The following is a 27,319-nucleotide window of genomic DNA, read 5'->3' on the forward strand; positions in this document are numbered from 1 at the left end:
AAGACAGCCTTACTGGTAGCCTTAACGTTAGCTAGAAGGATGGGCGATATACAGGCTCTTTCAATAGATGCTCCCTTCCTATTAGATTTTCAGAACAAGCTAATCCTGAAACCTGATACATCTTATCTACCAAAGGTTGCTTCCAGATTTCATAGGATTCAGGAGATATGTCTACCCTCCTTTTATGAAAACCCGCCTACACCAGAGGAACACAGGTTCCATACGTTAGACGTTAGGAGAATAGTAGTAGAATACAGGGCTAGAACTCAGTCCTGGAGGAAGAGTAGGGCCTTGTTTGTCTCCTTCTAGGGTCACAGAAAGGGGTCTGGTATCACAAAGAACACTCCCGGGACGCAATCTGCACAGCCTACTTGGCCAAAGGTGAGAGCCCTCCTGATGGCATAAAAGCCTATTCTACTTGGGCCATGGCCTCCTCCTGGGCTGAGAGAGCTGATGTCTCTATAGATTTAATTTGTACGGCGGCAACTTGGGCCTCACCTTCCACCTTTTTCAGACACTATTGTCTTGATTTGTCTTCTTTCTCGGACCTTGATTTTGGGAGATCAGTTCTCAATACTGTGGTCCCTCCCAGGTGACGGTCTCTGAAAGTCTCTCAGTGGGTGCTGTCGTGGCGATAGTAAAATCTGAGATTACTTACCGGTAATCGTATTTCACGGAGACCACGACAGCACCCACTCACTTCCCCCCGTTATTATTTACTCACCGATTTCTGCACTTAGAAAAAGTGTTTCTTTGCTTTTCACACTTATGGTGATAGTATTCTGATATATTAGTCAGGATGTTCATGTATTCATCCTGTTATAGTGGTTCCTCCTAAATTCTCTGTAACCAACTGATGAGGCAAGGGGGACCGCCCCTTTTTATCTGTAGGTCTCCTGTCCTTGTGGGTGGATCCCCTCTCTCAGTGGGTGCTGTTGTGGTTTCCGTAAAATACGATTACCGGTAAGTACCGTATTTTTCGGACCATAAGACGCACTTTTTTCCTCCAAAATATTGGAGGAAAATGGGGGGGGGGTGCGTCTTATAGTCCGAATGTTGGGGGGGGGGTATATATTTATGTGTGGTGTGGGGGGAGTGGTATCGGTGGAGGAGTGGGGAACAGGAGTTAGCAGCCGCCTGCTGCAGCCTACACTGTCCCCGCTGCTAAAGAAAATGAATATTCACTGCTCCCCACGCCCATGAGGCGTGGGGAGCACTGAATATGCATGCTCCTTAATAGCGGCACACAGTGTAGCAACGCTGCGGCTCCTGCTGCTGCCGGATATCTCCTGTGCCCGCTGTTAAAGGGCATGAATATTCAACCTCTCTCCACGCCCATGGAGCACATAGAGTGCTCCATGGGCGTGGGGAGCAGTGAATATTCATTTTCTTTAGTAGCGGGCACAGTGTAGGCTGCAGCAGGCGGCTCCTGCCTCCTGTGCCCCCCTCCTCTGCCGCTGCCGCTCCCCCCACAGCTACAGTGTGTATATACAGTACAGACCAAAAGTTTGGACACACCTTCTCATTTAAAGATTTTTCTGTATTTTCATGACTATGAAAATTGTACATTCACAATGAAGGCATCAAGAGAATGCCAAGAGTGTACAAAGCAGTCATCAAAGCAAAAGGTAGCTACTTTGAAGACCCTAGAATATAAGACATATTTTCAGTTGTTTCACACTTTTTTGTTAAGTATATAATTCCACATGTGGTAATTCATAGTTTTGATGCCTTCTGTGTGAATGTACAATTTTCATAATCAAGAAAATACAGAAAAATCTTAAAATGAGGTGTGTCCAAACTTTTGGTCTGTACTGTATATATGTATATATATATATATATATATATATATATATATATATATATATATATATAGTCAGATTATAAGACGCACCCCCCACTTTCCTCCAAATTTTTGTAGGAAAAAAAGTGTCTTATGGTCCATTAAGGTATATTTAATTGTCTAAATAATAATCAAAGCAAAATATAAATATTTACCATGACAACCCCAACATATCAGACTGTCGCCTACCGTGAAAATGTTCAAAAGGAACCTGAAGACCCACCTCTTCTGACAAGCCTACAACCTGCAGTAACCGTCACTCCACCATACCACTGCAAAACCAGCTCTACCCTCACCTACTGTATCCTCACCCATCCCTTGTAGGGCATGGTCCTTTCTCCTGTACCAGTCAGTGACTTTTATTGTTCAAGATTATTGTACTTGTTTTTTTATTATGTATATCCCTTTTCACATGTAAAGCGCCATAGAATAAATGGCGCTATAATAATAAATAATAACATTTAAAGCTAATACTAAGATAGTGAATTATCGTGGATGACAGAGAAAAATTGATGAAAGGTTGCAACACAGGATAGTTCGGATGGTGGATAAGCAGCCCCAATCAAGTTCTAAATAAATCCAAGCCATCCTGCAGGCAGGGGAGCATCAGTGTCAACGTGAACTATCAGTCCACATGTGAATGAAATGCTATGGCAGGAGACCCAGGAGGACCCCACTGCTGACAAAGAGACATAAAAAAGCTACACTGTAGTTTGCCAAAATGTATGCGAGTAAGCCAAAATCCTTCTGGAAAGCGTCTTGTGGACAGATAAGACCAAGATAGAACCTTTTGGTAAAGAACATCATTCTACTGTTTATCAAAGACAGAATGAGACCTAAAAAGAAAAGAACACAGTACCTACAGTCAGATATGGTAGCAGGTCAGATATTTTTTGAGGTTGTTTTGCTGCCTCTGGCACTGGAGGCCTTGACTGTGTGCAAGGCATCATGAAATCTGAAGATTATCAGAGGATTTTGGGTGGCAATGTAGTGTCTAGTGTCAGAAAGCTGGGTGTGCGTCCTAGGTCATGGGTCTTCCAGCAGGACAATGACCCCAAACATACTTCAAGAAGCACCAAGAAATGGATGGAAACCAAGCACTCCAGAGTCCTGAAGTGGCAGCAATGAGTCCGGATCTAAATCCCATTGACACCTGTGGAGAGATTGTACAACTGCTGTTGGGAGAAGACGCCGTCACATATGAGAGACCTGGAGACGTTTGTAAGAAGAGTCCAAGATCCCAGCTTAGGAGGAAGAAGAGTCCAAGATCCCAGCTGAGGAGGAAGAAGAGTCCAAGATCCCAGCTGAGGAGGAAGAAGGGTCTAAGATCCCAGCTGAGGAGGAAGAAGAGTCCAAGATCTCAGCTGAGGAGGAAGAAGAGTCCAAGATCTCAGCTGAGGAGGAAGAAGAGTCCAAGATCCCAGCTGAGGAGGAAGAAGAGTCCAAGATCCCAGCTGAGGAGGAAGAAGAGTCCAAGATCCCAGCTGAGGAGGAAGAAGAGTCCAAGATCCCAGCTGAGGAGGAAGAAGAGTCCAAGATCCCAGCTGAGGAGGAAGAAGAGTCCAAGATCCCAGCTGAGGAGGAAGAAGAGTCCAAGATCCCAGCTGAGGAGGAAGAAGAGTCCAAGATCCCAGCTGAGGAGGAAGAAGAGTCCAAGATCCCAGCTGAGGAGGAAGAAGAGTCCAAGATCCCAGCTGAGGAGGAAGAAGAGTCCAAGATCCAAGATCTCAACTGAGGAGAAAGAAGAGTCCAAGATCCCAGCTGAGGAGGAAGAAGAGTCCAAGATCCCGGCTGAGGAGGAAGAAGAGTCCAAGATCCCGGCTGAGGAGGAAGAAGAGTCCAAGATCCCGGCTGAGGAGGAAGAAGAGTCCAAGATCCCGGCTGAGGAGGAAGAAGAGTCCAAGATCCCGGCTGAGGAGGAAGAAGAGTCCAAGATCCCAGCTGAGGAGGAAGAAGAGTCCAAGATCCCAGCTGAGGAGGAAGAAGAGTCCAAGATCCCAGCTGAGGAGGAAGAAGAGTCCAAGATCCCAGCTGAGGAGGAAGAAGAGTCCAAGATCCCGGCTGAGGAGGAAGAAGAGTCCAAGATCCCGGCTGAGGAGGAAGAAGCTGATGGTTATAGGAAGCCACTGATCTCAGTTATTTATTCTACAAGGTGCGACCAAATATTAAGGAGGGGAAACAATTGTGTCCGGAACATTTCTGGGGTTTTTTGTGAAATTTTCTGCAATTTGCTTTTTTTTTCTGTTCTTTTTTGTGTTGTTCCAAAACACAAAGGAAATAAACCTGAGTATAACAAAGCATGGAATTGTAATAACTGTCTGCAGAAAAAATGCAATTTCTGGAGCAATTTCAAGGGGGTCAACACTTGCGGCCATGAGCGTATATAAATCTACTACAAGTCTCTGTATAATGGCTGATAACAGAAAACAAATGAGCGCCACACAACATAGAACACATCTGCAGCACTCTGAGACTAGCAGGACCTGTGATGACGTCACCATCATGTGATCAGGGGGCGGAGCTCAGGAGAGAGGTGGTGCCCCTGCACTCTTCATATGGCAGTGACGTCACCACAGGTCCTTCAGCACTTCTCCCCTGAGCTCCGCCCCCTGATCACTTGGCGGTAACGTCACCACAGGTCCTTCAGCACTTCTCTCCTCAGCTCCGCCCCCTGATCACATGGCGGTGACGTCACCACAGATCCTCCCGCTCTCCGTGCAGCAGCTCCGTCCTGGTTGTGCGCAGCTCTTGCTCTCTGGTATCAGCCAGCAGCCGGTTTCCGCTTCCCGCCATTCCGGTGAGATTACAGGGAGGGTTTGGTAACAGTTTGATGCAGGTGGTTCTGGGATCTTGTAACTGCAATTTGACTCCATTGTGAGAAAATTGTAATACAAATAATTTGTTTTTGATAAAACTAATTTACATAGAACTAATCGTATTTATTACCTTGACTTTGATGTCCGTCTTGTAGATGTGATCGGAGCCTTAGTTACAGGATCCATCGCTCGTGGTCGGTGACGTCTTGTAGATGTGATCGGAGCCTTAGTTACAGGATCCATCGGTCGTGGTCGGTGTCGTCTTGTAGATGTGATCGGAGCCTTAGTTACAGGATCCATCGGTCGTGGTCGGTGACGTCTTATAGATGTGATCGGAGCCTTAGTTACAGGATCCATCGGTCGTGGTCGGTGACGTCTTGTAGATGTGATCGGAGCCTTAGTTACAGGATCCATCGCTCGTGGTTGGTGACGTCTTGTAGATGTGATCGGAGCCTTAGTTACAGGATCCATCTGTCGTGGTCGGTGACGTCTTGTAGATGTGATTGGAGCCTTAGTTACAGGATCCATCGGTCGTGGTCGGTGACGTCTTGTAGATGTGATCGGAGCCTTAGTTACTGGATCCATCGGTCGTTGTCAGTGACATCTTATAGATGTGATCGGAGCCTTAGTTACAGGATTTTGTATCTCTCATTATATCGTCCCCTGTGATCTCCATCTTCCTCTTTATCATGAAGACGCCGGCAGGACGAGATCCCTCCAGCTGATCCAGTGTTCATCCCTCCTTCTCCTGAATGACCCCGAGGATGGACGAGGACGAGACCACCAGAAGATTATTACACTTCACTCTGGAGATCATCTCCCTGCTGAGCGGAGAGGTAACTCCTCTACATTTCTATCAGTAGGATATTCACCAGTATTTCGTGATGCAACTGGATTTGTGTTTTGCTGTTTCTCCCTAAGTGTCTCTCTCCATACACAGGATTACACAATAGTGAGGAAGACATCGGGGGAGGGTGTGACTCCCATCATCCATCTCCAGGAGTCAGGAGGGCGGAGCCTGGGCCCCATCACAGAGCCTCCCCCGCACCCCCCGATACATGAGAGGAAGAAGAAGAAGATCCTAGAGCTCAGCAACAAGATGATTGAGCTGCTGAGCGGAGAGGTGACTGCTGGGACATTATACAGGACAGCACTGGAGGATTCTGGGTGATGACTGGAGAGGTGACTGCTGGGACATTATACAGGACAGCACTGGAGGATTCTGGGTGATGAGCGGAGAGGTGACTGCTGGGACATTATACAGGACAGCACTGGAGGATTCTGGGTGATGACCGGAGAGGTGACTGCTGGGACATTATACAGGACAGCACTGGAGGATTCTGGGTGATGACCAGCGAGGTGACTGCTGGGACATTGTACAGGACGGCACTGGAGGATTCTGGGTGATGACCGGAGAGGGGACTGCTGGGACATTATACAGGACAGCACTGGTGGATTCTAGGTGATGACCGGAGAGGTGACTGCTGGGACATTGTACAGGACAGCACTGGAGGATTCTGGGTGATGAGTGGAGAGGTGACTGCTGGGACATTATACAGGACGGCACTGGAGGATTCTGGGAGGTGACTGCTGTGACATTATACAGGACAGCACTGGAGGATTCTGGGTGATTAGCGGAGAGGTGACTGCTGGGACATTATACAGGACAGCACTGGAGGATTCTGGGTGATGACGGTGTCGTTGTTGTCAGGTTCCTATAAGGTGTCAGGACGTCGCTGTCTATCTCTCCATGGAGGAGTGGGAGTATCTAGAAGGGAACAAGGATCAGTACAAGGACATCATCATGGAGGAGCTCCGGCCTCTTACATCAAAAGGTGAGAGGGGATAATGTTTAAGGAACTGTGCAAAAGATTTAGGCAGTGGTTGCTCTCGTCCGCTGGCCCGGTTGTCTTTAGAAAAAACGCATGGACCAGAGCTCATCGCACTGAACGCCCGCTCGCCTTTCCTATGGGCATAATACTACTCAGGCAACACAAGGTGTGGGTAAAATAGTGTGGCAATACTGTATTGAACCTCCAACAGACAATAAGATATAGAACAGTCTCCGCAAATACCCAAGATGATGCAAACTACAGAGTCTCACTTTTCCGTTGACTGGCCAGGATTAGAGCAGCTGCGACTTCGGGGCTTCCAGGGCTGACTACTCCCACGAGTGGCACCCCGCTTTTGGTGGGTACCCACAGAGTGGAGGTAATGACAGTCTTAGGAAGCTGACAGTCCATTGACGTACATGGCCAGGTGACATGATTGTCCCAACTTGGATTCTCCGAACGTCTCCATGGTTCCAGGTGACCGGATGGTCCCAACCTGATTTCTCAGAATGTGTACATTGGATCAGGTGACCGGATGGTCCCAACCTGGCTTCTCCGAATGTCTCCATGGGGCCAGGTGTCCGGTTGGTCCCAACCTGGCTTCTCCGAATGTCTCCATGGGTTCAGTGATGGTCAATGGAGCAGATCTGTATCCCTCCTGCTGGTGCTGAAGTCTCTTAAGTTGGTGTCCTGTAGAGTGTCTCAAATCTGTATTCTTCCAGTTAGAGCCATGGTGTCTTGGCTACTGGCATCTAGAGTCTCTGTGCAGAAGGATAGAGGTACCTTTTTATACCCACATCTGTCCTTCAGACCATCTTCCACAGGTTAGGGGGAAGGTGGGATGAGATCAACTCTCATTGTTCGAGTATTCAGTCAATCTACATAGTTTGCCCGTCAATGTTTGCAGGTCAACAAGCTGCATGGACTGATACAATGAATAATCAACATATTAGCAAACATCAATTGTTCAGTTAGCCTGAGGGGTGGGGGGAACTAATCACTCATTTTTCTATTGTTCAATTAACCTGCATATTTGTCCTAAATTGCGTAGACTAGTAAACAGCAAAAAGCTGATACTATACCTAATCAGCAGGCATTCCACAGATTAACATACAACAAGAGTCAACGTACAGGCTCCTATGAAACAATGGCTCATGTCCAATGACCAATACGTCTGGTATAATTAAGAATAATACACCCTTTCACCAGTGACCAGATTGATGCTGTGTTGTCACAGTCTCCATCATCAGTATCTGGTGACCATCCGTCACCTCCATCATCAATATCTGGTGACCGCCCATTGCCTTCATCATCAGTATCAGGTGACCTCCCGTCGCCTCGATCATTAGTATCTGGTGACCGCCCATCACCTTCATCATCAGTGTCGGCTGACCGCCCGTCGCCTCCAGTATTAGTAACTGATGACTGCCTGTTGCCTCCATCATCAGTATCTGGTGATTTCCCGTCGCCTCCATCATCAGTATCTGGTGACCACCTGTTGCCAACATCACTTTTTGTCACTTGTTCACAGATTGTGGAGGATCTCTTTAGGAGGTTGTGCCAAAAATCTTGGAGAACTGACCCCAGATCTTCTGGGTATGACACTTGTATGGATCCTTCTGTCTCTTCATGTTATCCTAGACCGTCTGGATGATGTGAAATCAGGGCTCTGTGGGGCTGGATTATCACTTCCAGGATTCTTCATTATTAATGACATTGACCAGATGTTGGGGGCTGTTGTTCGGCTGCAGAATAAATTTGTAGACAATCAGACTCCCCTCTTGATGGTGTTACATGATGGGTAACTATCATGTATAAGGATTTGTGCAATCCGATATCCACAGAAGATCTGTGGTTTTCACTTTGTCAAATCAGACTTCCCTCTTTTCACTGATGAGGGGCAAACACCCCGAAATGCGTGTCTGGTTTAGCTTCTTTTCCTAAGTCTTGTGGCTTGTTAAACTTTTGATATTGACTTTTAGGATTGCTGTTTCAAATAGGTGACGCTAGAGGACAAATCCTCTCTCTCTCGAGATTGTCTGCATATCAGTGATGTTTGGAACAACCTTTCTGCATAGTTTTTGACGGTACTATATATGTATGCCCAATAGTGTGGGCGCAGGCTGGCACTGATGGTGGGGTTAAAGCTTTTGGTTATCTGCGCTGCTGCTGTGATCAAGTCTTAAGCCCCCATATATATTCGAATAATGTGGGCTGATCTCTCCGATATCAAGAGGTTTGGCCGACAGTTTAATGTGTGTGGGAGCACCGGCCACCTGATGGTCGGAAGAGTTGACGATCGTGCATGTCGGCTTTAGGTCCGGCCACCTGATGCATGTCGGATTTAGGTCATCCGATCACATAGTCTTCTTGCAGATGAGGCAGCTTTCTTATAGAGAACACGGGATCACTCGGCCGAACGAGCGCTCCAATGTATGGGAGAACCGGCTGAGATGGTGGCCATAGCATTGCTCTGCCGACAGCCATCTAATGTGTATGGCCGACTTTACTACCATCGTGTGGCAAGAAATTATGGGGCAATTTTTTTTTCCTTTTACCCCTTATGAAAATGAAAACTTTGAGGCTAAAACATTTCAATTTTTTTCATTCCTTTTTGCCCTAATTCCTGTGAAGCGCCAAAACTTCTGAATGCGGTTTTTATTACTTTGAAAGGTGTCGTTTTTCTTTATTGTTTTTGGGGTATTCTGACCTCTATGCCCCTTTAAAAATCACTTCAAATATAAAGTGGTCCCTATAAAACAAGAAGGTCCCTAAGAGACATTGCAGCTGTAAACTTTAAGCCTTCTGACTTTCTAATAAAAGAAAGCGGAAAATAAAAAAAGTTATTTGAAATCTGATGTAATGTAGACATATGTGACATGATGTTCCTGTGACTCTTTTGTGTTTTTATTAACTGGTTTAAGGGTAAAAAATGTGAAATATCGGTAAAGTAAGACTACGGATGTATTGAGAGGCAAATAGCAGATTTATGAAAAAAAAAAACAAACAGGGTAATGGACGACCTCTCTAATGGCGTAGAGAGAAATGTACATTGTTAAAACACCTAGAAAAAAAAAAAAACGAGCAAATCCCCTGCAGTAAGGAAATAAATTTGTAATTATTACATGTAATGTCATAGGGGACTTGGTTAAGACTAATTTGATCAAAACTTATAAAATCCATCCCACTGCGACAAGGTGTCCCCAATCAGGATGGTCCTATCTCTAGTATTAACCCTCTCTATGTGCCAAGAGGCCTCCATAGACCGTGGCAGAGCAAGACCAAGACCGGACTGTTTAACCTGTCTGTGGAAAGCTACATAGAATAAGTGCACAGTCAAAAAAAAAAAGGGGGCGCCACGACCCTGTGTGAATAAAAATTAAAGCTAAACCAAAGAAATGAGCCGGAAATGTGCAGTATTATGCATAGACAGATACCCAGCAGGTGATTAGTCAAATGTGAAGACCCGGGGTCTTCCGTGGGCGTAAAACTACTCAGACAACACAGGGTGAGGGTAAAATAGCGTGGCAATACTTTATTGCACCACAAAACGGACAATAACTACACAGAACAGTCCCAGAAAAAACCCAGATGGCACAACATTACACAGTCTCACCCCTCCGCTCTGCCCGCCTGGGATAGAGCAGCTGCGACTTTGGGACTTCCAGGGCCGACTACCTCAACCAGTGGCCCCCCCGCTTCTGGCGGGCCCCCACAGAGAGAAGGTAGCGGCAAGCTTAGGAAGCTAGCAGTCCATCGAGGTACAAGACCAGGAGACCTGAGAGTCCCAACCTGGCCTCTCCGAGAATTTCCATAGGGCCAGATGACCGACCTGTCCCAATCTGGCTTTTCCGAATGTCTCCATGGGTTCCAGGCAACCGATGGGTCCCTCCTGGCAACCCCAAACAACATACCAATGGGGCCAGGCGACTTCATCGTCCCAACCTGGTCTCCCCAAATGTATCCATGGCATCTCTGATGGTCAGTGGAGCAGATCCATATCTTTCCAGTCAGGGCTATATACCCTTTAGGCTAGGATCATGTAGAATCCAAATCTGTGTCTCTTTGGGTAAATCCATCCTTCCAAGCTAATGGTCTGACAGCGTCTGTGTGTCTTGTAGATGCGATCGGAGCCTTAGTTACAGGATCCATCGGTCGTGGTTGGTGTCGTCTTGTAGATGTGATCGGAGCCTTAGTTGCAGGATCCATCTGTCGTGGTCGGTGACGTCTTGTCGATGTGATCGGAGCCTTAGTTGCAGGATCTATCGGTCGTGGTCGGTGACGTCTTGTAGATGTGATCGGAGCCTTAGTTGCAGGATCCATCGGTCGTGGTCGGTGTCGTCTTGTAGATGTGATCGGAGCCTTAGTTACTGGATCCATCGGTCGTGGTCGGTGATGTCTTGTAGATGTGATCGGAGCCTTAGTTACAGGATCCATCGGTCGTGGTCGGTGATGTCTTGTAGATGTGATCGGAGCCTTAGTTACAGGATCCAGCGGTCGTGGTGGGTGACGTCTTGTAGATGTGATCGGAGCCTTAGTTACAGGATCCATCGGTCGTGGTCGGTGACGTCTTGTAGATGTGATCGGAGCCTTAGTTACAGGATCCATCGGTCGTGGTCGGTGACGTCTTCTAGATGTGATCGGAGCCTTAGTTACAGGATCCATCTCTCGTGGTTGGTGTCGTCTTGTAGATGTGATCGGAGCCTTAGTTACAGGATCCATCGGTCGTGGTTGGTGTCGTCTTGTAGATGTGATCGGAGCCTTAGTTACAGGATCCATCGGTCGTGGTCGGTGACGTCTTCTAGATGTGATCGGAGCCTTACAGGATCCATCGGTCGTGGTCGGTGACGTCTTGTAGATGTGATTGGAGCCTTACAGGATCCATCGGTCGTGGTCGGTGACGTCTTGTAGATGTGATCGGAGCCTTAGTTACAGGATCCAGCGGTCGTGGTGGGTGACGTCTTGTAGATGTGATCGGAGCCTTAGTTACAGGATCCATCGGTCGTGGTTGGTGTCGTCTTGTAGATGTGATCGGAGCCTTAGTTACAAGATCCATCGGTCGTGGTTGGTGTCGTCTTGTAGATGTGATCGGAGCCTTAGTTACAGGATCCATCGGTCGTGGTCGGTGACGTCTTGTAGATGTGATCGGAGCCATAGTTATAGGATCCATCGGTCGTGGTCGGTGACGTCTTGTAGATGTGATCGGAGCCTTAGTTACAGGATCCATCGGTCGTGGTCGGTGTCGTCTTGTAGATGTGATCGGAGCCTTAGTTATAGGATCCATCGGTCGTGGTCGGTGACGTCTTGTAGATGTGATCGGAGCCTTAGTTACAGGATCCATCGGTCGTGGTCGGTGACGTCTTGTAGATGTGATTGGAGCCTTACAGGATCCATCGGTCGTGGTCTGTGACGTCTTGTAGATGTGATCGGAGCCTTAGTTACAGGATCCATCGGTCGTGGTCGGTGACGTCTTGTAGATGTGATCGGAGCCTTAGTTACAGGATCCATCGGTCGTGGTCGGTGACGTCTTGTAGATGTGATCGGACCCTTAGTTACAGGATCAATCGGTCGTGGTCGGTGACGTCTTGTAGATGTGATCGGAGCCTTAGTTATAGGATCCATCGGTCGTGGTCGGTGATGTCTTGTAGATGTGATCGGAGCCTTAGTTACAGGATCCATTGGTCGTGGTCGGTGACGTCTTGTAGATGTGATCGGACCCTTAGTTACAGGATCCATCGGTCGTGGTTGGTGACGTCTTGTAGATGTGATCGGAGCCTTAGTTATAGGATCCATCGGTCGTGGTCGGTGATGTCTTGTAGATGTGATCGGAGCCTTAGTTACAGGATCCATTGGTCGTGGTTGGTGACGTCTTGTAGATGTGATCGGAGCCTTAGTTACAGGATCCATCGGTCGTGGTTGGTGACGTCTTGTAGATGTGATCGGAGCCTTAGTTACAGGATCCATCGGTCGTGGTCGGTGACGTCTTGTAGATGTGATCGGAGCCTTAGTTACAGGACCCATTGCTCGTGGTCGGTGACGTGTTGTAGATGTGATCGGAGCCATAGTTACAGGATCCATCTCTGATGGTCAATGGAGCAGATCCATATCTTTCCAGTCAGGGCTATATACCCTTTAGGCTAGGATCATGTAGAATCCAAATCTGTGTCTCTTTGGGTAAATCCATCCTTCCAAGCTAATGGTCTGACAGCGTCTGTGTGTCTTCTTGCTTCTCCTTGATTCTCTGTCCCAAGTCTGACTGCTATAGAAGCACATGTCCCTTAAAATAGTTACAGTTGTCCTTGCAAGTTCACATTCACAGGTAAGGGGTTAGGGAGGGCAACCTCATGTCTCATTGTTTGAGCATTTACTGAATTTGCTTAGTTTGTCCTCCTGTCTTGTGAGTCAATAAGCCACAGGGTTCACAAAGGTTAATTAACATAATTGGCCAACATTCATTGTTCCAGAATCAAAGAGGAGACAAGAGTCAGGGTTATACAAATACTGGTCTGTTCTTCTTGACCAGGCACATAAATACACAAAGATAACAAATCTAAACATCTGGCTTATTAAGATTATAGGCTGTTTCGTCGCATCACCCTGTGTTGTGTCTCCACAGATGGATCCAGGAGGAAAAATCCACCAGAGAGATGTCCCCGTCCTCTGTATTCCCAGGACTGTCCAGAGGAGAATCACAATGTCCCGGAGAGTCATCAGGTAGATGACACTGAAGTCCCCACAACATCTGACCATGAAGTGATGGGACCTGAGTTCATCTTACATTTTTCTTTTTAGGGCGAAGATCTGATTGATATTAAGGTTGAGGTTATCGATGAAGCAGACGAGACGATGGATTTAAAGGCCGATCAGCAGGGTGAGGAGGGGAGACTGTCATGTCTGTTCTGTGGTCACCTACTACTACTCCCATCACCTCATCATCACATGACACAATCTATTCCGTCACTGTGTGTTTCCTACAGATGGATCCAGGAGGAGAAATCCACCAGAGAGATGTCCCCGTCCTCTGTATCCCCAGGACTGTCCAGAGGAGAATCACAACGTCCTGGAGGATCATCAGGTAGATGGTTCTGAGCCCTGACAACATCTGACCATAAAGTGATTGGACCCAAATTACTGTTTTATTTTCTGTTTAGGGTGAAAATACAATAGATCTTAAGATAGAAGTTATACATGAAGCACAAGAGGCGATCGCATTATGGGCTGAACAGCAGGGTGAGGAGGGGAGACTGTCATGTCTGTTCTGTGGTCACCTACTACTACTCCCATCATATCATCACATGACACAATCTATTTCGTCACTGTTTGTCTCCTATAGATGGACCCAGGAGGAGAAACCCACCAGAGAGATGTCCCCGTCCTCTGTATCCCCAGGACTGTCCAGAGGAGATTCACAATGTCCCGGAGGATCATCAGGTAGACGACGCTGAGCCCTGTACCGGATCTGTATATGGGGGGACTTTTCTGGTTCTGTTGGCTTCTTGTGTTGATGTTAGATTTTTTCACCTGATGTCTCCTGTATTATACTGAATCTTATATTTGATGCATCTAGAATGAAAATCTGACTAATTTTAAGGTGAAGATGAAAACAGAAGAAAAACAGAGGACAAGGGGAGATGAATCGTGTTCGAGTTACGGGAAGGAGGAGATTCCAGTGGATATTCCCCCAGGTATGTCATGGATATAGAAAGCGAATTCAGAGGTGGCTCCTACCACAATGCGGCCTCTGTAAATGTGTCCTACCAGCGGCCCCTAATAGCAGTCTGCTCTGGGGAACAACCGTGGCCCTTCCATAACAAACCTGCGCCAGCCGAAGCTTGTTGTGCCAGAAACTGGCGGCAGAGGTTAGAGGAGCTCAGCAAATTGTGCTGGGATTCAAAAGCATAGTGGTGGTCTCCAGCTGCAGACGTCGCATGCCAGTGTGTGTGCACCGCGCACATCTGATACGACTGGCCACAGCATGGGAGATGGGTCAGAGACCGGCCACAGCATGGGAGAGATGGGTCAGAGACCGGCCACAGCATGGGAGAGATGGGTCAGAGACCGGCCACAGCATGGGAGAGATGGGTCAGAGACCGGCCACAGCATGGGAGAGATGGGTCAGAGACCGGCCACAGCATGGGAGAGATGGGTCAGAGACCGGCCACAGCATGGGAGAGATGGGTCAGAGACCGGCCACAGCATGGGAGAGATGGGTCAGAGACCGGCCACAGCATGGGAGAGATGGGTCAGAGACCGGCCACAGCATGGGAGAGATGGGTCAGAGACCGGCCGCAGCATGGGAGAGATGGGTCAGAGACCGGCCGCAGCATGGGAGAGATGGGTCAGAGACCGGCCGCAGCATGGGAGAGATGGGTCAGAGACCGGCCGCAGCATGGGAGAGATGGGTCAGAGACCGGCCGCAGCATGGGAGAGATGGGTCAGAGACCGGCCGCAGCATGGGAGAGATGGGTCAGAGACCGGCCGCAGCATGGGAGAGATGGGTCAGAGACCGGCCACTGCCTGTTTTTAACACATTACATACAAGCAAATACAATTACCAACTTCCGGCAGCAGGAAAGAAATTAAAGGGAACCTGTCAAAAGCCTCATTTAAATATCATAAACGGACTTTAGAAAGATCTGTTCATGTGTCTAATGTAATACAGGGACTGTTAGGCAGGGTGTTTATATATACAGACACAACCGCTGGTGGTTCTGGGGGCACGGGGGGCCCCGACAGGTTCCCTTTAAGCAAAAAATATCACAACTGGTGCTTTATTTGTTAAAAAAAAACTACATTAAATCATAACATTTTTATATTAATAATTATATATAATATATATATATATATATATATATATATATATATATATATATATATATATATATATATATTTTTTTTTTTTTTTTCAAATTATCCATACGCCTTTCTATAGAAAAAATAAAAAACAAAAGTCTTTATGCTGGCTACTAGGCCTAATACTAGCCTCATTGCCTTTAATGTCGGACTGTGGCAATCAGTCACAGCCACACATCCAGTGGTGATCATATGACCTCCGTGCCTTTGCACCCATAATAATGGCATGTAGGGCAGCAACTGCGTTTCCCTGAAAATAAGACCTACCCCGAAAATAAGCCCTAACATGATTTTACAGGATTTTTGGAGTTTGTTTGAAATATAAGCCCTACTCCAAAAATAACCCCTTGTTACAGTCAGTTCTGGCGTTGGGGTGTGGGAGGAGAACTGGGCAATTGCCCAGGGCCCACACTTTCTTAGGGGGCCCCATTGTTTCTATTCCGAGGTTAAGAGTGCTTAAGGACCTTTGGTTACATCACAATCATGTGATCCTGATGTCACCAAAGCTTCTTAAACTGCAGGAGTGTAGAGGAATTGAAGAGCAGACAGGCTGGTATGTATGTGCAGTTGTGTGTGTATACGTATGTATGTGCAGTGTGTGTATATTGTGGCAGAGTCACTGGTTTTCTATGCGAGGGGAGGTATGTGTCACTCAGGATCCTCTACCGTGTGAACTAAGACCTACGGAATTTCTGCCAGCACGTTATATGCTGGGGGTTACATTTTTTTTAAAGGGTGTGGTTTTATGCGAGTGACATAGAGCGGGAGGGAAGTCATACTGTCACGCTGTCTCTGTATACTGGAGGTAGGGGGCCTAAGCTGACCCTAAGCTGGGGCCCTGACTAATCCCTCAACCTGGAGGTACTGTTAAAGGTACAGAGGTCCAGGCCGCCAGCGTAACCCCTACCTCCTGGGGATCCCTGCACCTAAGTAATCTAGTCCTGAGAAGGACCCCGATCACAACAAAAGGGGACAAGTAATAATATGCCCACACACAGTACTTAGACGAACGAGACAGTACAAGGGAAAAACCAAAACCACCTTGCATACAAAAACTACACAACTACAACAGAGGGAACACCAACGGGAAAGGAGATAAATGATAAAGCGAGGAAGGGAAAAAACACTCCAAATACCACGATCCGCTCTGTTAGTCTGCATGAAATGCTTTCACCGACACTTCCCAAACAGACCAGCAGGCATTTGAAGGAGTCTCACTGCAGCAGCATTGATTGCAGCTGGGCGAGGCTGGACCTCGTCTAGCACAGAGAGAGAGAGAATTAACTCCCTCACTGCCGAAAACACAAAGCACCAAAAAGTCAGCTGCGAGAAGTCAGGCTGTGTAATCGTGACGATCTTCGTGGCGACACACCCGTGACACATACCTCCCCCTTAGGGTGTGGCTGAACAGGGTTTAAATGTGCAGGAGCAGATACAGCTTCTGGCGGACACCATCCAGGGTAGAGCGACCGCCCCACCCCCAGGGCCAACTGATGACTCCCACGTCAGGAAGGCGGTAAGACGGTAATTCAGAAGATGACCCCCAGGGATGATGTAGAAGCATTTCTGATAGTCTTTGAGAGGGTGGCTGATCGGGAGAGACTTGCACCAGAAAAATGGGCGAGGTTCTGGCACCATATTTGTCGGGGGAACTCCAAAAGGCATATTACGACTTGGCACTGCAGGATGCCAAGGAATACGCCAAGCTAAAGACAGAGATCTTATCACGCCTGGGAGTAAATATGGCGGTGAGAGCCCAACGAGTCCACCACTGGGCGTATGCCAGCGACAAGGCCCCTCGCTCGCAGATGTTTGACCTACTGCATCTCGTTCAGAAGTGGTTGCAGCCAGAGTCCTCCACTCCGGCCCAGATGGTCAAGCAGGTGGTGATTGATAGATTCGTACACTCCCTTCCAAAGCCAGTACAGACTTTGGTTGCCCAGGGCGATCCCCAGAACGCAGATGACTTAATCGGCCTGGTAGAGAGGTATCAGGTGGTTGAGAAATCCCTCAGGAAACTGGATATAGTCACTTCTGAGTACTGGGATACCCAAAAGGGGGTAGGTTCACCACGGAAGGGGTCTAGAACCACCTCTGAGGGGCGTCCCACTCCCACTGAAGGTGCCACAAGGACTGTTGCTAAAGATATAGTCTGTTGGCGGTGTCACAACCCTGGACATGTAGCTGCCAGGTGTCCTATGTCCCCTGAGCCCATGGACTGCAGCATAGGCAGACGGGTCTCCTATTATGCTTATCCATCCTGCAGCGTGGATTGTCGACCCGGCAAGGGGCCGCAAGCGTGTTCCGTGTCCGTTAAAGGGGTAAAGGTGCTTGGACTGTTGGACTCTGGGAGTCTGGTTACCTTAATCAAAGCTTCCCTTCCCCACCAGTTGATCCCTTCCAAAACTGTGGGCATTCGGTGCATCCATGGAGATGCCAAGGATTATCCCGTGGCCACAGTGACAGTGGGAACAAACTGTGGTGCCCAGTCCCATGAAGTCGGGGTGGTTAAGGACCTGATACATCCCGTCATACTGGGCCGTGATTTTTCTTTATTTTGAGACTTGTGGGGGAAGGGAACCGGACTAAGTAGCGTGGGCAAAAGCCAGGTCTCTGGAGAAGAACCCCCGACGAAAACTCAGAAGTTCCCACTGTGTGTCCTTGCCGGCGATGAGCACGAGACGGTGACCGAGGAGGTCGACCTCCCTGGGTTGGATATGTCTGGAGAGAGCTTTGGGACTGCTCAAGTTTGAGACCTGACCTTAAAGGGGGTGTTTGACCAGGTTACTGTATGTAATGGGGTTGCCCAAGAGCCGGGGGCAGATACCAGATTGCCCCGCTTTGTGGTGCAGGGGGAGTTGCTATATCGGGTGGCCAAACTAAGGGGCGGTGAGATAGTGGAACAGCTGTTAGTGCCTTGGCCATACAGACGGAGGGTACTAGATATGGCCTATTCACATGTTCTGGGGCGACACCTAGGGGTCGAGAAAACTCAGGAGAGGATACTGAGAAGGTTTTATTGGCCAGGGTGTTACCGAAAAATTCAGAACTATTGTAGGTCGTGCCCCACCTGACAAATAACTGCTCCCTCTTCCCACTTCCGTAGTCCATTAGTTCCACTACCGGTGATAGAGATCCCCTTTGAGAGGATTGCTATGGACCTAGTAGGGCCATTAGTCAGATCAGCCCGAGGCCACCAATATATCCTGGTGATCATGGACTATGCGACCCGGTATCCAGAAGCAGTGCCGCTTAGGAACTCGTCGAGTACATGCATAGCCAGGGAGCTCGTCCATATATTTGCCAGGACCGGTCTGCCAAAGGAAATCCTAACGGACCAAGGGACCCCGTTCATGAGCAAGGTAATGAAGGAGCTGTTCAAGGTCCTCCAGATTACCCAGCTGCGAACCTCCGTTTACCATCTGCAGACTGACGGCTTAGTACAGCGCTTTAACAAGACTCTGAAAGCGATGCTCAAGAAAGTCGTAGAGAAGGATGGACGTGACTGGGACTACCTGCTGCCATTCCTGCTCTTCTTGGTAAGGGAGGTTCCACAAGCCTCTACCAGCTTTTCTCCGTTTGAGCTTCTGTATGGATGACATCACTAAGGAAACCTGAGAAACCGAGGCTACGCCACACCGGAGCATCATTGAACATGTCGCCCAGATGCAGGAAAGAATAGCAAAAGTGATGCCGATCGTGAAAACGCATCTCTTCCAGTCGCAGGAAGCTCAGGCAAGGGTCTGTAACCGATCAGCGAGGCTGAGGCGGTTCCAGCCTGGGGACCGTGTTTTGGTGCTAATCCCTACCGTCTAGAGCAAGTTCCTGGCCAAATTGAAAGGTCCGTACGAGGTGGTGGAGAAAGTCAGCTAGCTTAATTATAAAGTCCACCAGCCTGGCCGAAGAAAGCCGCACCAAATATACCATGTGAACTTGCTCAAGCCGTGGCAGGACCGGGAACCTGTGGAAATTCCTTGCCTGGGAGCCGCACCCAAATGCAAGGTGGAGGAGGTCACTATAGCAGAGACTCTATCGCCGGCCCAGAAGCAACAGTGTCGAGAACTACTTCAGCGGAATCGGGAGCTGTTCTCAGAGTTGCCGGGGCATACTCGGGTGGTAGAGCATGACGTGGTAACAGAGCCGCACGTAAGAGTGAATCTGAAGCCGCACTGGATTCCAGAAGCACGCCGGGAGGTGATCTTGGCCGATGTGAAGAGGATGTTAGACCTCGGGGTGATAGAGGAATCAAAGAGTGGGTGGTTGAGCCCAATAGTCCTCATGCCAAAACTTAATGGAGAATGGAGATTTTGTAATGACTACCGCCTATTGAATGAAGTATCCAAGTGTGACGCGTACCCGATGCCCCGCTTCAACAAACTCATCGAGAGGCTTGGACCGACAATGTACATCACCACTCTTGACCTGACAAAAGGATAGTGGCAGATCTCCATGTCCCAGACGGCCAAGGAGAAGACAGTTTTCTTGACACCTGATGGGTGCTTCCAGTACATTTGGATGCCGTTCGGACTACAGGGGGCCCCAGACACCTTCCAGAGGGCTATGGATCGGATCCTAGCCCCACATAAGAAGTATGCCGCGGCCTACCTTGACAACATTGTAATCTTTAGCCCAGACTGGGCTAGTCATCTACCTAAACTACAGGCCGTTCTGGATGCTCTAAGGAAGGCGGGATTTACCATAAATCCGAGAAAATGTGCCGTCGGAAATGAGGAAGCCTAGTACTTGGGCTATGTCGTTGGGAGAGGTGAAATAAAACCGCAGGTCAATAAAATGGAGACAATCCAGAACTGGCCGCAACCGCTCTCAAAGAAACAAGTAAGAGCGTTCCTGGGAATAGTGGGATATTACCGGCGGTTTATCCCAAACTTTGCTATGATGGCTGCGCCACTGACGGATCTCCTAAAAGGCACCAGATCAACCATGGTGAAGCTGACGGAGGAGACAGAGACTGCGTTTCAACTGTTGAAGTCAGCACTGTGTATACAGTCTGTCCTGATCGCACCAGACTTTAAGAAAGACTTTGTGGTGCAGACAGACGCTTCAGAGGTTGGTCTAGGTGCCGTACTCTCTCAAGAGATAAATGGGGAAGAGCATCCCATTCTCTATATAAGCCGGAAACTTTCGTCATGCGAGAAGAACTATGCAAAAGAGCCATAAAGTGGGGCGTAGATACTCTTAGATATTACCTACTAGGCCGGAAGTTTAAGTTGGTGTCAGACCATGCCCCATTGAGATGGTTGAGGGAAAAGAGGGGGGAAAATGCCAGGATAACTAGATGGTTCCTAGCTCTTCAGGCCTTCAACTTTCACGTAGAGCATAGGCCCTGGTGCCCTCTCTAGGATTCCCTGTCTGGTATCGGAAGGTGCCCAAACCCCCGGCTTTGGGCGAAGGGGGGAATATGTGACAGAGTCACTGGTTTTATATGCGAGGGGAGGTATGTGTCACTCAGGATCCTCTCCTGTGTGAACTAAGATCTACGGAATTTCTGCCAGCAAGTTATATGGTGGGGGCTACCTTTTTTTTAAAGGGTGTGGTTTTATGGGAATGACGTAGAGAGGGAGGGCAGTCATTCCCCATACCTCCCCCTCAGAGTGTGTGTTTTTCTGTGTGGAGTGTGTGGTCTGGAGATTGAAATCTCCAGGCTGTGTGTGGCTGATGCCAGAGAGCAACACCGGAGGATTGGTGTTGCTGAAACTTCACAGGACTATCTGCAGCCGGCAAAGGCCTTGCTGGATAGAGGACTCTGTTATATTTCATCTTTTGCTTTCCCGTTAACCCCAAGAGGGTCTGTTTATCTTTATGGGACGCTGCTGGAGTTTATGCCGCACAATAAACCCGCATATATGTGTGTGTGTATGTATATATATATATATATATATATATATATATATATATATATATATATATATATATATATATATATATATATATATATATATATATATATTATATAGTACAGACCAAAAGTTTGGACACACCTTCTCATTTAAAGCTTTTTCTGTATTTTCATGACTATGAAAATTGTACATTCACACTGAAGGCATCAAAACTATGAATTACCACATGTGGAATTATATACTTAACAAAAAAGTGTGAAACAACTGAAACTATGTCTTATATTCTAGGTTCTTCAAAGTAGCCACCTTTTGCTTTGATGACTCCTTTGCACACTCTTGGCATTCTCTTGATGAGCTTCAAGAGGTAGTCACCGGAAATGGTCTTCCAACAATCTTGAAGGAGTTCCCAGAGATGCTTAGCACTTGTTGGCCCTTTTGCCTTCACTCTGCGGTCCAGCTCACCCCAAACCATCTCTATTGGGTTCAGGTCTGGTGACTGTGGAGGCCAGGTCATCTGGCGTAGCACCCCATCAATCACTCTCCTTCTTCGTCAAATAGCCCTTACACAGCCTGGAGGTGTTTGGGGTCATTGTCCTGTTGAAAAATAAATGATGGTCCAACTAAACGCAAACCGGATGGAATAACATGCCGCTGCAAGATGCTGTGGTAGCCATGCTGGTTCAGTATGCCTTCAATTTTGAATAAATCCCAAATAGTGTCACCAGCAAAGCCCCCCCACACCATCACACCTCCTCCTCCATGCTTCACGGTGGGAACCAGGCATGTAGAGTCCATCCGTTCACCTTTTCTGCATCGCACAAAGACACTGTGGTTGGATCCAAAGATCTCAAATTTGGACTCATCAGACCAAAGCACAGATTTCCACTGGTCTAATGTCCATTCCTTGTGTTCTTTAGCCCAAACAAGTCTCTTCTGCTTGTTGCCTGTCCTTAGCAGTGGTTTCCTAGCAGCTATTTTACCATGAAGGCCTGCTGCACAAAGTCTCCTCTTAACAGTTGTTGTAGAGATGTGTCTGGTGCTAGATCTCTGTGTGGCATTGACCTGGTCTCTAATCTGAGCTGCTGATAACCTGAGATTTCTGAGGCTGGTGACTCGGATAAACTTATCCTCAGAAGCAGAGGTGACTCTTGGTCTTCCTTTCCTGGGGCGGTCCTCGTGTGAGCCAGTTTCTTTGTAGCGCTTGATGGTTTTTGCAACTGCACTTGGGGACACTTTCAAAGTTTGCCCAATTTTTCGGACTGACTGACCTTCATTTCTTAAAGTAATGATGGCCGCTCGTTTTTCTTTACTTAACTGCTTTTTTCTTGCCATAATACAAATTCTAACAGTCTATTCAGTAGGACTATCAGCTGTGTATCCACCTGACTTCTGCACAACACAACTGATGGTCCCAACCCCATTTATAAGGCAAGAAATCCCACTTATTAAACCTGACAGGGCACACCTGTGAAGTGAAGACCATTTCCGGTGACTACCTCTTGAAGCTCATCAAGAGAATGCCAAGAGTGTGCAAAGCAGTCATCAAAGCAAAAGGGGGCTACTGTGAAGACCCTAGAATATAAGACATATTTTCAGTTGTTTCACACTTTTTTGTTAAGTATATAATTCCACATGTGGTAATTCATAGTTTTGATGCCTTCAGTGTGAATGTACAATTTTCATAGTCATGAAAAGACAGAAAAATCTTTAAATGAGAAGGTGTGTCCAAACTTTTGGTCTGTACTGTACGTATATGCAAGTGCATGTAGTTTTATGGCCCTTGTAAGCTCCCAGCAGGCTTCAGGAAAATGGTGGCTGCACATGTGCAGATTGGAGAAACCATCATTTCAGTCTGTACATGCGCCAGCACTGATGCCATTTTACTGAAGCCTGCAACCAGATCGATCTGCACAAACGCCGCCCCCGGCTAGGATGGCACCAGTGTGGAATTTTAAACAGTATGAAGATACTTACCCCAGAGACAGCTGAGAGGCCGTGGCAGAGATAAAGAGCCTATCCACAGGTCCGCCTCGATGCATGAGCAGCTTATTGCACCAAAACTTCTAATGGTGATTAAAGAATAACCCGGCTGCAGATGTCTGCAGTGTGGATTTCTACCTATTAAATCAGCAGCACAGCGCCTCTATGCCCATACCCTTGGTTTATCATGCCGGATCCCCCTGACAGCTTCTCTTTAGTATAGTGGATCGCACTCTTTTAAAAGTCTGAAATTGGCTCCTGTAAATGTACCCTAAATGTTTGCGTGCAATATGTTACCAGTTGGGGCCCCACTGTTAACATTTACCCAGGGCCCCACTTTGCCTAAAACTGGTTACAACAGGACTGATACAGTAGACCATTCATTAAGCTAATACCCCAAAAGAAAGCAGACATCCCGAAAAGAGTCGCACTCAAAAGACCCCACAACGATAAGGGTTGGCTAATGCTGGGCGCTCACACACACACACACACAGATCCTGTAGTCCCGCTGCCATCACTTCAGTCCCGAGCATTGTGGCTGCTGGCGGACACGCTGGGGGGGCCAACTGCTACACTTACCTGCAGTGTAACGCAGCTGGAATGGCAAGGGACTTGAAAGTGACGCACTTTTGACAGAAGTGACGTAGATCTGGGTGTGAGAGCCCATGCACCATCGGCACTTGCCGACTCTAGTTGTTTTGGTTCTGAGGGGGTCTGGTGAATGGGATTCTTTTGGGGGTGCCTGCTTTTCTTGGGGCATAGACATTCACCATTTACTGCAGTACAGTACCGTACGTACCAGTAAACAGAGGAACAAGAAACATACTGTACTTTTTGACCCCTAGACAACACGAGTTCAAAAAGAAAGAGCTATTCCGTCGAGTACAAGAAAAGAATCGTGGAGGACGCCCAAGGCAAAAATCTTACGGCTTTCTGCAAAGAGAAGATGTTGAATATCCGAATGGTCCGAAGATGGCGGGCAGAGTACGATATCCTCAGTCAACAGGTGTGCAAGGGAAATGCTAAGAGGCGCAAGTGTGGAGCGGGTCGGCAACCATTATTTCCTGAGCTGGAAGACCTGATCTGTGAATGGATTGCCGACAGGAGAGCAAAGGCTTTGGTTGTGCATAGAGCTGACATTCAAGAATTTGCCCTTACAATGGCACCACAATTCGAAATATCCCCAGAAGATTTCAAAGCGTCACATCATTGGCTGGACAGCTTCCTTCAGCGATGTGAACTGTCTCTAAGAAGGTCCACAACTCTGTTTAAGCTGGAAGATGCTGAAGTTATTAAACGTGCACTTGCATTCAAGTCCTTCGTTGATGGCATCGACTTTTCTAAATACCAACTATCCAACATGATTGTTATGGATGAAACTACAGTGTTTATGGGCAAAGCATCACAAACGACGGGTGGCTCCTCCGCCGCCTACGGTCCCTCCACTGGTCATGGAAGTGCACGTGTTACCTGTATTTTGGCAATTCGTCTGGATGGAACTAAAGTCCCACCTCTAATCATTATTAAGGGCAAGAAGGAGAAGGTGAAACGTATTTCTGGTATTTATATTCTCGAAACCGTAAAAGCCTGGTGCACACAAGCGGTTATAATGAAATGGATCGATTTAATCCTGCCGCTTGTTTTGCGAGGTGGACAAAAAGGCCTGCTCGTCTGGGATTCAGCCAGTACACACTGTGCTAAAGACATCAAGAACTTTCTTCACGAGCGAAAAATAGATCAAATAATGATTCCCGCAGGAATGACCGCCTATCTCCAGACTCTTGATATTGCAATAAACAAGCCATTCAAGGACCATTTACGGATGGAAATGAATGACTACATTAACAATAGAATGGAGAGAAACCAGCATGGCGACTTTGTGAAGCCCAGACTGCAAGAGGTTGTGACTTGGGTGAAGAATTCATGGGAGAAAATCACCGACGGTTGCATTGCCAATGCGCTCCAAGCGGGATACATGGACAAGAGGCGCTCCTTTAAAAAAAGCGCGATTGCTAGACATGAGAAATTGGGGCCAATGATTCTGAAGGCAATAGAGTCACAAGAAGTTCACGAATGGAGTCAGGGACTGGAGACTTATGATGATGTTCCAGAAGATGACGACATGACTGTCTTTGAATAAATGTTGATTTTTGTTCATGAATACCGGTTAATATAGATTGTTGTACATGGAAAAAAGGAAATGGGATCTCAAGAAGTTCATGACGGAATTCATGGTTCGTTGAGTTACAGAATGTGACGACATGATTATATTGTAATAAATGTGGATTGTTGTTAATGCAAAACAAATAAGACCCCCCCCTGAAATTACGCCCTAACCCATTTTTCAGAGCAAAAAATAATATAGAACCCTATCGGGAAACAAGGTACATCCCGCCACGTGTGTGACATTTTGCTGGAACCGGCCACGTCGTCTTCTAGATATTTCCGTAGCACAACCTTTAACCCCTTAAGGACCCTGGGATTTTCCGTTTTTGCATTTTCGTTTTTTGCTCCCTTTGTTCCCAGAGCCATAGCCTTTTTATTTTTCATTCAATATGGCCTTATTTTTTGCGGGACGAGTTGTACTTTTGAACGACATCACTGGTTTTACCATATCGTGTACAGGAAAACGGGAATAAATTCCAAGTGCGGTGAAATTGCAAAAAAAGTGCAATACCACAGATGTTGTTTTTTTTTTTTTTTTTTTTTTTACCACGTTCACTGAATGGTAAAACTGACCTGCCATCATTATTTTCCAGGTCATTACGAGTTCGTAGACACCAAACATGTATAGGTTCTTTTTTATTTAAGTGGTGAAAAAAAAATCCAAAGTTTGCGAAAAAAAAAAAAAAAATGGCGACATTTTCCAAGACCCTTAGCTTCTCCATTTTTTGGGATCTGGGGCTGGATGAGGGCTTATTTTTTGCGCGCCGAGCTGAAGTTTTTATTGATACCATTTTGGGGTAGATCTGATGTTTTGATCGCCCGTTATTGCATTTTATTGCAATGTTGCGGCAACCAAAAAAACATAATTCTGGCGTTTCAAATTTTTTTCTCGTTACGCCGTTTACCAATCGGATTAATTATTTTTTTATATTGATCGAGCGATTCTGAACGCGGCGATACCAAATCTGTGTATGTGGGTTGTTTTTTTTAATTTTATTTTGAATGGGGCGAAAGGGGGGGTGACTTAAACTTTTATATTTTTTTAATATTTTTAAAAAATTTTTTTTTACTTTTTGCTTGCTTCTATAGTTTCCATAGGAGACTAGAAGCAGCAACTGTCCGATCGCCTCTGCTACATACAGGTGATGAGCAAGATCACCTCTATGTAGCAGAAATGGTCCTGTGCTATGAGTGCCGACCACTAGGTGGCGCTCATAGCGACCAGCTCATGACAACCACTGGAGTCTGCTGCAGACCCAGGGTTGTCATGCCCACCCATCAGTGATCCGTGATCACGTGACGGGGTCACCGATGGGCGGGGTAAATGCAGAGGTCAGAGATTGACAGCGGAATTTAACATGTTAACAGCCGCAGGTGGATCGCGATTCCACCCACGGCTGTTGCTGGCACATGTCAGCTGTAATAATCAGCTGACATGTGCCCGGTTCAGTGCGGGCTCAGCACCGGAGCCCGCTCTGAACAGGCGGAGACAGCCTGGTGCGTACTATTACACTCAGGCTGTAAAGGGGTTAATATCGTGCAGTCACAACTCTGCTATAATATAGTGTCCACTAAATACAGGTGCATCTCACTAAATTAGAATATCATCAAAAAGTTAATTTATTTCAGCTCTTCAATACAAAAAGTGATATTCATATATTTTATAGAGTCATTACACACAGAGGGATCTATTATATAGAGTCATTACACACAGAGTGATCTATTATATAGAGTCATTACACACAGAGTGATCTATTATATAGAGTCATTACACACAGAGGGATCTATTATATAGAGTCATTACACACAGAGGGATCTATTATATAGAGTCATTACACACAGAGTGATCTATTATATAGAGTCATTACACACAGAGGGGTCTATTATATAGAGTCATTACACACAGAGGGATCTATTATATAGAGTCATTACACACAGAGGGGTCTATTATATAGAGTCATTACACACAGA

The 27,319-nt window shown here is 47.0% G+C and overlaps 2 protein-coding genes across 6 annotated transcripts in view; one reads left to right on the forward strand and one right to left on the reverse strand.

Annotated features, from left to right (window-relative positions):
* Positions 1 to 27,319, reverse strand: part of LOC141272882 (uncharacterized) — a 556,358-nt gene that overhangs the window by 460,067 nt on the left and 68,972 nt on the right. The gene's annotated exons all lie outside the window — the stretch shown is intronic.
* LOC141272861 (uncharacterized) overlaps positions 4,510 to 27,319 on the forward strand; it is a 33,530-nt gene continuing 10,720 nt past the window's right edge. Inside the window, exons 1-11 of one of the 5 annotated variants that reach the window (XR_012322037.1) lie at positions 4,510 to 4,640; positions 5,355 to 5,495; positions 5,600 to 5,782; positions 6,371 to 6,494; positions 13,108 to 13,205; positions 13,284 to 13,362; positions 13,469 to 13,566; positions 13,643 to 13,721; positions 13,825 to 13,922; positions 14,059 to 14,176; positions 24,028 to 25,416. Coding sequence is in view for 4 of the 5 variants with exons in the window: in XM_073683985.1 (XP_073540086.1) it covers positions 5,412 to 5,495; positions 5,600 to 5,782; positions 6,371 to 6,494; positions 13,108 to 13,205; positions 13,284 to 13,362; positions 13,469 to 13,566; positions 13,643 to 13,721; positions 13,825 to 13,922; positions 14,059 to 14,176 (961 nt within the window). In the remaining variant the exon portion in view is untranslated. Of the gene's footprint in view, positions 4,641 to 5,354; positions 5,496 to 5,599; positions 5,783 to 6,370; positions 6,495 to 13,107; positions 13,206 to 13,283; positions 13,363 to 13,468; positions 13,567 to 13,642; positions 13,722 to 13,824; positions 13,923 to 14,058; positions 14,177 to 24,027; positions 25,417 to 27,319 lie in introns of those variants that run through there. The other 4 variants (XM_073683985.1, XM_073684008.1, XM_073683995.1 and 1 more) reach the window with 4 other exon arrangements.

The sequence above is a fragment of the Phyllobates terribilis genome, unplaced genomic scaffold, assembly GCF_046119375.1.
Source record: "Phyllobates terribilis strain yellow unplaced genomic scaffold, ASM4611937v1 Scaffold_1__5_contigs__length_1240528914, whole genome shotgun sequence".
Taxonomy (NCBI): domain Eukaryota; kingdom Metazoa; phylum Chordata; class Amphibia; order Anura; family Dendrobatidae; genus Phyllobates; species Phyllobates terribilis.